The sequence below is a fragment of the Octodon degus genome, unplaced genomic scaffold, assembly GCF_000260255.1.
Source record: "Octodon degus isolate 3935 unplaced genomic scaffold, OctDeg1.0 scaffold00033, whole genome shotgun sequence".
In the NCBI taxonomy this organism is placed as follows: Eukaryota; Metazoa; Chordata; class Mammalia; order Rodentia; family Octodontidae; genus Octodon; species Octodon degus.
Genome location: NW_004524609.1, coordinates 8,181,373 through 8,191,800, shown reverse-complemented (window position 1 = coordinate 8,191,800; position 10,428 = coordinate 8,181,373). Strand labels below are relative to the sequence as shown.

At 35.7% G+C, this 10,428-nt stretch overlaps 1 protein-coding gene across 2 annotated transcripts in view; it reads right to left on the bottom strand.

Annotated features, from left to right (window-relative positions):
• The window catches only part of LOC101562973 (ATP-binding cassette sub-family A member 8-A-like), a 78,069-nt gene that overhangs the window by 20,580 nt on the left and 47,061 nt on the right, over positions 1–10,428 (bottom strand). For both annotated transcript variants that reach the window (XM_023714152.1, XM_023714153.1), the window contains exons 24-27: positions 9,790–9,963; positions 6,962–7,075; positions 1,384–1,500; positions 441–515 (exon numbers count right to left, since the gene is read on the bottom strand). In XM_023714152.1, the coding sequence (XP_023569920.1) occupies positions 441–515; positions 1,384–1,500; positions 6,962–7,075; positions 9,790–9,963 (480 nt within the window). The remainder of the gene's footprint in view (positions 1–440; positions 516–1,383; positions 1,501–6,961; positions 7,076–9,789; positions 9,964–10,428) is intronic.

The following is a 10,428-nucleotide window of genomic DNA, read 5'->3' as shown; positions in this document are numbered from 1 at the left end:
TCTCTTCTCTTCTCTTCTCTTCTCTTCTCTTCTCTTTTCTCCTCTTCTCTTTTCCTTTCTTTTCTCTCTCTCTTTCTTTCTCTCTCTTTCTCTTTCTTTCTTTCTTTCTTTCTTTCTTTCTTTCTTTCTTTCTTTCTTTCTTTCTTTCTTTCTTCTTACAACCATGAACTCAAGACCTTGTGCTTATCAGGCAGGTGCTGTGCTGCTGAGCTATATCCCCAACTTGATGTCTGTCTTTATCTCTAAGAATTAAGCATTATTCTTAGACTCTTTGAAGGATTCATTCTAACTTTAGAGATACTGTATTTAGGTGGGACTTAGATTGGATAAAACATACTAAGTAAAATTTCAAAATATAGACAAGAAAACACAATTGCAGAATATCATGCAAGGGGTCTCTCCAAATGCAATAGTAATATTTCAGTGAGGGTCAGGCTTACCACTAGGAACACCAGAAAGTCATCTTTCTTCTCTTGCTCTGTAGAATTGGTGCCAGAATATACACTTACACGGTTCTGCAGAAGGAAGGACAAGGGTTGAACAAAGAGTTTCGGGATACGTGAGTTTACTCATATAAATATGATTGGCCCATTGAACAGATCTGCGAGTGTTTCTCCAGGTTTCCCAAGGGCAGAAGGCACGTTCCCATTTTCACATGTGTGTGAGTGGCCACTGCTTCTGTCTGAATGAGATGCTGTGATTCTGGGCCAGGTGCACAGATAACCTGGGTCTATGCTAGAAGCCCCACCCCAAGGCATGGGGACAGAACTCACTCTGGGCACTTTTCCCTTTCCTGGGCCACTGTGCTTTGGTGGCCCCCCTCTGCCATCTCTCTTTTCATTGGATGCTTACAAAGACCGTGCTGCTCTCCTGCCCAAAGCCCGTTCTCAGGCAATGAGACCTCAGGCGAGTGCACCTTCAAGACAATGCTGTTTAGCACGGTCGTGGAAATTTGCTCCATGAGGGCACCTTCCTTTCATGTATGTCACTAAAAAATGGGAATTTATTCCTTCTGCATTCCAAATACAAATGTAACGATATTGAGCCAAATGAAAAATATAGTATCTTGGAGGGTGCATCAACACTGATAGCATCAATCCAAAATATTAGGGAGACTCTTTTGTCTGCTATTTAGACTCAATTTGTCCAATGACTTTACTAGTACAAATACCCCCTCTCCCCTGGCTCATTACTCTTTCACAAGAGACCAAGGAAAATCTGTACCTGGAGGCCAACAGGTCTCTTCTTGGGAAGGGACTTCGTATTTTAATTTTTTAAATTAAAGTATTTGGCTTTCAAAGTGCATATTTCTCAACTAAGGACAAAGATTTCCTAAATGGGCACATAGCTCAAGATGCTGAAACAGAAACTACTAGTCCTTACGTCAAAATGCAGCAGTGTGCAGCCAACCAAGGTGGCAGGTGGAATGAAGATACTGGCCCAAAACTGTGATGTCTCCTTAAAGAAATCAATCATAAAAACTGTGGAAACCACCGTGACCTAAGAACAAAAGAAATATCTGTGATACGTTGCTCTCGGAGGCAATATGTGTTCAAATTTGACATCATGAGCAGATTTTCTAGTTCAGACCTCCATTTCATACACCAAGATAAAATCAATGTCATCATTAACGTTCCCTCCTAGGCTTCAGGTGTTTGTTTGTTTGTTTGTTTGTTTGACCGACAAATATATCAAAGGTGGACACATTTCAGGGTCTGGAGTACAGATTAAAAATCTTTTTACATTCTCTTCTAATTACAGAAAAACAAAACTAAAGTTGGGATGAGTGTCTTTGGAGAGGAAAAATCAAGTGAGATATATGCAATCATTAAAGGGCAGTCGTTTTGAAATTATATGAAAACAGAAATTAAAGACTAAAGGGGATTATTTTCCTAGGTATATGAAAAAGAGAAATGCAAGCATGTACCATGCCTTTAAGTGACATGGGTACAGATATCATAGTACAGAGCTCAAAGCTGAGATGTAGGCACGTCACAGATGCTTGCTGCCCCTTCTAAACTACTGCAATGAGTCCTGAGAAATCCTGTGCTGTCTTTTACTTTAAATTGTCATTTTCATGGTAGTCACATGACAATTTCTAAAATCATACTTCTTTTTTTCCCTGTAATTTTATTGATAAACAAATAGCAATGAGACAGTTTCAAAACAAATTGGTAGGACAGTTTCAATAATTAACACATTGCATACATTCTTCTTACTGGTTAATTGCTGTACAAGATGCGGACATGATATCCTATTTACAAACACTATTAGGACAAATCACTCTATTCAATAAGAGAATGTAACTATATATCTATCCTAACCATTTTGAATGCATAGATACAAAATGGACATTCATCTGTATCCCCTTTTTTTGTTAAGTTCCGTTATTTGAATATTATACGTGTGTAAACTCAGCAAAATATTCTAAAAGAGTCCAGTAGCCCATAATAGTATTGAGTCTTCCGCTTCACTGGCAGTGTCAGAAACTGTTGACCTGAGTCCCCTACAGCTCAACATAACAGCATGGCTTTACTTCTTATACTTCGTTTTTATACTTTTCTACTGGATGGTTAAGACCAAGGTAAAGCAGGACCTGTGCAACGAGAGTTGTAGCTTTTGGGTCTGAGAAGGTCAGTGAAATCCCCTCAGGATTTCTCCTGAGATCCTGTACCTCAGATTGTAGAACCTTTGTCAGTGTCAGCCATGGGGATGAGTCACGGCCATTGCTCGGCCAGTGTGCATACTTCTGATTGTATTCCTATTATAAAAGCTTGCCCATCTCCCCTTAATGAAAGGCACATGCCTATACAATAAATTGGTAAATGTACAACTTAAGATTAGACTTGGATCAACTTTCTTAATTTATTTTAAAGAGAATATAGAAATAATAGATAAGACATTAGAGATGATACACATATTTAAAAAAAAACAGGATGAAAGGTATTCACCCATGGTTGTTATATTGCACACTGCTGTCTCTTTTCTTAAAATTTTTATTTTATTTTATTTTGAAGAGTAGAAACAAAAGCTAAACAGATAGCAGATACAAAGACAAAAACATGGGCCAGGGAGATAGCTCAGTAGAATAAGTGCTTGCCTGGCAAGTGCAAGATCTCTGAGTTCAATCCCCAGTATCACACACACACACACACACACACACACACACACACAAAAGACAGAAACAGGGTAACATACAACAATATATATGTTGCAGATTTTCAAAACAAGAATAGCAAATTAACAGTGGTTGCTATATTACCTATTTTTATTGTCAAATCTGTTGGGTACATTAACAGGTATAGTTATGCAAGATTGGACAAATAATTGAGTATTAATACTTGCTTGTCTTTTTAAAGAGAGTAGAATAATAATTGATGAGACATTATAAACAGTATACATTTAGAAGACCAAGATGAGGGGTATCAACCATGGGGTTTGTATTACACATTGCTGTCCTCGATGTAGTTGCTCAGATTGCAGATATCAGCATACAGAGTTAGCCAAATTGAAAATTATAAACATTAATTTCCATTTAAAAAAACTGATGGAAATTATTAGTACAATTATCTCAGCCATCATATATATATATATATATATGATTTTCCCCTTACTTTTTTCTATCATTTCTCCTTTCATTCGTCTTCATTATTTAATCCTTATGCTCAGTTTCTTTTCATTTTACTATATCTATTGTATCTTTCGTGTTTTATTTATTCTTTCAGGTTCTTACATTAGGGAGACAATATGATATTTACACATGTGGGTCTGATTTATTTGAGGGAAATAGCCCTCTAGCCTCTAGTTGCACCCATTTACCTATAAAAGCCTCAAGTTTGTCTTTCTTTATAGCTGAGTAATACTTCATTGTATAAAAATACCACATCTTTGTCATCCATTCCTCAGGTTATTGGCATTTTGGTTGTTTCCAAGATTTGGCTATGACAGATTGTGCTGCTACAAACATGGGTGTGCCTAATCACTATGGTATGGTGTTTTAAGTTCTTTTGTGTAAATACCCAGAAGAAGAATAGTTGGATTGAATAGGATTTCTAGTTCTAGTGTTTTGAAGAGCCTCCACACTGATTTCCATGGTAGTTGTACCAGTTTATATTCCCACCTACAGTGAAGAAGGTGAAGAAGGGTTCCTTTTTCCCCAGAGCCTCTCCAGCATTTGTTATTAGTTGATTTCCTTATGACAGCCATTCTTTCTGTGGTGAGATGATATCTCAATGTTCTTTTAATTTGCATTTTTCAAATGACCAGTTCTGTGGTCATTTAAAAAGTATTTTTTTCATGTATTTATTTGCCATTTATATTTCTTCCTTTGAGAAGTGTGTATTTATCTCAGATGCTTATTTTTGGATTGGGTCTTTATATTTTTGGGGCCTGATTGTTTCAGTTCTTCATATATTCTAGATAGAGGTTCTTTGTCTCAGTGATTGTTGATTAAGATGTTTTTCCAATTTGTGGCTTGTCTTTTCACTTTGTCGGTGATTTCTTTTGACATTCAGAAACTTCTCAAAAAGATGAAGTCCTGTTGTTGATTCTTTGAAGTATTTCTGTGCAGTTTGGATTTTGTTCATGAACTCTCTGCCTATCCCTATGCCTTCACAATTTCCACCTATTCTCTCTTCTAGTAGATTAGCGTATTTGTTTTAATATTTAGACCTTTAATCCACTGTGACTTTAGTTCAGTACATGGCGATAAAGCCAGGTCCATTCTCTAGTTTTAGTTTTTAATTTTAGTTTCTGGCATATGGAGAGCCAGTTTTTCCAACACCATTTTTTAAAGAGGCTATCTTTCATCCAGTAGACATTCTTGGCCCTTTTGTCAAAGATAAAGTGGCTGAGTGTGTTTGAATTTTTAGCTTCATCTTCTAATCTGTTCCATTGATCCTTGGGTCTGCTTTTGTTTTGTTTTGTTTTGTTTTGTTTTGTTTTGTTTTGTTTTTTTTGCCAGTACCATGTTAATTTTATCAAAGTAACTTTAGAGTATAATTTCAGATCAGGGATTGTAATATCTTCTGCCTTGTCTTTGTTACCCAGGATTGCCTTTGCTATTCTAGGTTTTTCTCTGGTTTCAAATAAATTTTAGAAATGATTTCTCTAAATCTGTGAGGTAAGTTGATGGTATTTTGATAGGGATTGCTTTAAATCTGTATAGCAATTTTGGGAGTATGGTCATCTTCACAATGTTGGTTCTTCCTATCCAGGAGCAAGGAATATCTTTCCATTTTCTGAAACTCTTCAATTTTTTTCAGAGTATTATAATTTTCATTGTATAGATCTTTTACTTTCTTTGTTAGATTAGTTCCTCAGTATTACATTTTTTGGGTGCTATTATGAAGGGTATTATTTTTCTAATTTCTCTCTCAGTGAGTTTGTTATCTGTGTAGAGGAATGGTATTGAATTTAGGGTGTTAATTTTGTATCCTGCTATGCTACTGAATTTGTTTATTAATTCTAGGAGTATCTTGGTGGAGGTTTTTGGGTCTTCCAAGTAGTTTCATGTTGCCTTGAATAATGATAGTTTAACTTCTTCCTTACTTATTGGTATTCCTCCTATTTCTCTCTTCGGTGTAATGGCTCTAACTAATGATCCAGAACTATATTGAATAGGAATGATGACAGTGAACATCCTTGTCTTGTACGTGATTTTTTAGTAAAAGCTTTCAGTTTTTCTCCATATAGAATTACCAACCTTAGCTTTCATTTTAGCTAGGACATGTGGGTTTTGCCTTGTGCCTCGTTCATACATCACCAGGTTCTCAGCATTTCTTAGGATCAACCTGATTTCTTCCTTCTTCTTTGCTGCTCATCCATTATTTTCTGTTTGATTATCTTTCTCTACCAATTGAAATGTTTCTTTTCTTTAGGAAGTCTTCCTGGCACACAATTCATTTTCAGCGATTAGAATTCAATTCATTACTGGATTTCATAGATTTTTTTCCTTTAAATCACTCAATGTGTAGATGCTCTTCCTCAGTGAATAATCATGTTTTTAATATCTTACTGTATAAATACCTGCTTATCTATTTCCCTTTTAGGGCTCTTTAAAAATAGTGTTATTGTGGGCTGGCCAAATAGTGCCGCAGATTAAAGTGCCTGTGAGCAGGTGCAGGGGCCAGAGGTTTGATCCCCGGGCCTGCCTTGCAGGCCCCGCCCCCGGGGACGTGCTACATGGCAATTGAGACTGGATATGGTGGCTCACATCTGTAATCTTGGCTCTTAGGCGGGTGTAAACAGGCAGATCACTATGAGTCTGACCTAGTAGTGAGATCCTGAACACCCTGTAGACCCTTCCCTAAAATACAAAACAAACAAACAAACAAACAAACAAACAAAAAATGGATTTATGGATGTTATAGCTGTTATCACTCCTTAGTCTCAAAGCTTGACACACAGGGATATTTTAAAAATACAACAAGTTCAATAGAAAAAAAAATATGTAATTTATAAGTATTTTCCCTCCTAATTTTATGGAAAGAATTGATTTTTGTCAAGGATTCTAAATGAAGAACTTGGAGAATTAGTTTTCAGTTTTAGCCCTTCCATTAATGTTATTTATAATCTTCTGCTTCTTTCCAGGGGCCTTTGACCTCATTTACTTTTTCCCCTAAGAAGAATATCAAAATAATTTATAGGTTTCTTCCAAACTCCAAATTTTAAGGTCTTTTAAGCAAGTCGGATGTTCTCAAGACAAAAACAAAACAAACACCCAAGCTGGATATGGAGCAAGAAGCATATTTAAAAATGCATGTTCTCACAATTACATCATATATCCCTAAAAATTGGCCAAAAAATATAGCAGAGCTCTTTTAAGTGTGACATTATTTTGTAGCCAGGAAAACAGAGCAGAAGTATTTTAAGTGAAACATTATTTTACCTTATGTATACCAAAATTGACCGTGCTATCTCTTATCTTCATAATAAACACATTCACAGTAATGATACTTACAAAATAGAAGCAAAACGACCAGATGCCACTGTTTTTTCGCCCACCACGAAAAATGAATGAAATCACATATGTCATGAAGATAATTGATAGGGAATAGCCAACAATATATAGAATCTGAAATTAAAGACAAAATTAAGAATATTGAAGACAAATCCAGTCCAGGAAACCATTCAAATCCAAATCCTGTCATACAGTCAGACTTTAAAAAAACTATTTCATCTAGAATACTTTAATATCATTTACATTGTTTAAAGGAGTGGTGAGAGCAAAGTTGTAGGCCAGGCAGCTCCAAATTCTCAACTCTCAACAGAAATATAAAAAATAGGAAGAGCTAGTGGGACCAGCTTTGTTGGAAACCACTATATGTGTCAAAATTTCATGGAAAATTCTGAATTAATAGAAAGTCCATTTCAAGTTGACAGGAGTACTTCAGCATGTTCTGATTTTCCTTTTGCCTCTCTGCCTCCGCAGCTTAGCACAGTCTGAAGATGCCTGCCTGTGTTTCCAATAGAAGATCCTAGTCCAGATAGAACACAGCTAATTTTGTTCTTAAGTTTCTGTAAAAGTCTGACCTAACCTGCTTAAGAACTATCTGAAAGATGGGTTCAAGCATCTGGTCCTGCTTCATTCAGAATGGAAAAGGAGGAAATATTGCTCCAAAACAACATAAAGCTAAGAAACATTCTGAAGCAGCCTAAAGAAAGATAGAATAGTTGAGACATAAAATAGATCAGCCTAAGCATAAGGAAAAATTCTAAGATGAGTTTCACAGGGAAATAAAAGTGTTGACAAGCATCCATATGTTCTGGGATATTTAGAAAGTCAGGCATATACTTAGGCAGAATGTATGCCCATAAGAGACATGAGAGGAACTTGGGTTTAGACAGAGAGTTAATCTCTAGGCTTCATGCAAGCCTGCCTAAGTGTTGAAGGAGTTCCAACACAGAGCCTATCTGGGTTGGACTGGAAAATCTTTTTGAGTCTCTGTTTCTCAAGGAAATCTCTTATAAATCACAAGTTGAACTAGATAAAGGAACAGAGGTTTCAGTGACAGTTACCACATGAGACTGAGCATACAGTCTGTAACAGTGTTTTAGAAAATACCCTAGCAAAAGGTAAATATAGCCTGTAACAACAAAAATTAGCCAGTTCTTTTTTTGTATTTTAGTAAGGGTCTACAGGGTCTACAGGGTCTACAGGGTCTATCTACAGGGTCTACAGGGTCTACAGGGTCTACAGGGTCTACAGGGTCTACAGGGTCTATCTACAGGGTCTACAGGGTCTACAGGGTCTACAGGGTCTATCTACAGGGTCTATCTACAGGGTCTACAGGGTCTACAGGGTCTCACTACGCAGATCAGACTCATAGTGATTCTTCTGTATTCAGCCTCCCAAAGATCTGGGATTACAGGTGCATGCCACCAAGCGCAGTCTTAAAAATATCCAATTCTGAACCATGAGTTGGGGGGGGGACCTATTATCTAGACCTACCAGATTGGAAATTCAAGTGTCCACATTTCCCCCTGAAATCTAAAACATAAATAGACAAATGTGTCCTAAATTCAAAAGAACAAAGTAATAATAAAAAAAAACTCTGAAGAATTCTAGATATTGAACTTTTGAAATGACAACTTTAACAAAATATATTACATATATTCAAAACAACTAAAGAAACCCATGGAGAAAGAAGTAAAGAAAATAAAGCAAAGTACATATAAAAAAGAAAGTATTAAAGAATATAAATTATAAAAGTGAACCAAAACAGAAATTCTAGAATTAAAACATACATTATCTGATGTGAAAATTTCACTAAAAACATCATTGGTATATTGAGTTGGAAACAGAAAGTCAGTAAGCTTGAACACAGTACATTAAAATTATTCAGTCTGAAATGTAAAGAAAAAAAATCAAAGAAAAATTCATGGAGCATAAAAGATCTTTGAACTAATACATACATCTAGAAGATCAAGAAAAGAAGAAAGATGAAGACAGAATATTTCAAGAAACAATAACTGAAAATTGTCCACATTTCATCAAGCCCTGGAATGTACACATCTAAGGAATTACCAAACTACAAATACATAAAAAGGAAAAAAAAAGTCATATTAAAATAGTTTGATCTCAACTGTATATTCCACAGTTGATACATAAAGACAAAAAGGGAATCTTGAAAAAAGCAGAGGTAAATCGCTCATTACATACATGAAGAGTCCCTAGTACAACTGAATTACTAATATAACTGAAAGATAATTTTGGGTTTGTGCTGTTGGGTTGTGTGGAAAAAGACGCCATCAGTGACAACAACAGCATGGAGGAGGCTGAAATCCACGGTTGAAGCAGACCAGAGTACATCTAATACATGGGTGTTCATATCAGCATTACTCATAGTAGCCTGCAAAGGGAAACAACTCCAGTGTCTATGAACAAGTAAACTACATACAGTGAGATAGTATTTAGCCATAAAAGGGAATGAAGTTCTGTCACATGCAACTTTAAAAACATTTTGCTATGCAAAAGCCCCCAAAGGACAAATATCATGTGAAATATTTAGGATAGGTAAATTCATAGAGATTGAAAGTAGATTTGAGGTAACCCAGACCTGGGAATAGCAGGAAATGCTTAATGAGCACAAAGTCTTTCTGGGTGGTTAAAAATGTCATTAAATTGCGATTTGCATAAAAGAATGGTTAAAATGGCAAATTTTATGTTATGTGCTACACAACAATTTATAAACCTTAAAAAGTAAACAAATATTGAATGCATGCATTATATTAAGGCCAATATTTTTTATTAACTCGTCTAATTTTTTTATGGATACTGTCACTTACCTGAATAAATATATCAGCAGTAGTATATATATCCCCTTGGAGTTTTAAGGCATAGAATGCTACATACATCAATAAAATGAGTGATAAGTAGATTCCAACTTCAACCAGAGCCTGTCCAAACCAGTAAGCAGAAGGGATCAGGCCTGAAATCCACAACTGGAACTGAGCTTTGTTCTGAATAAAGTGAGAGGTATAAATGAATGTTGAAATTTGCTTTTATAACATATCAGCAAACATTGAGCATATAATGCACATTGAAAACAATGAAATGAATTCTCAACAATTCCAAAGACAATGAAATGAGTTCCTCATCATTAATAGAAATGAACAGCTTATCTACAAATGCCTTCTAGAATAATGAATATCAATAATTTTGAAACGAATATAGCCAACTTGGGTGGTAATTAACGAGATGATCACTCAAAATCTTGGATAGAAATTTGGAAAAGGCCTCCGAATAATGACATTAATCCATGCTACAGTGAATTAAACAGTGACTCGGAGCCAGAAGGGGAAGACGTAGCCACCTAAGGATTAACTTTCTGTGACATCACCCACCTTTGACCGCCATGCAAGACAATGCAGTTTTTTCTTTTTTTTTTTTATTTTATAGCTTTTTTTTATTTTTTATTTTTATTT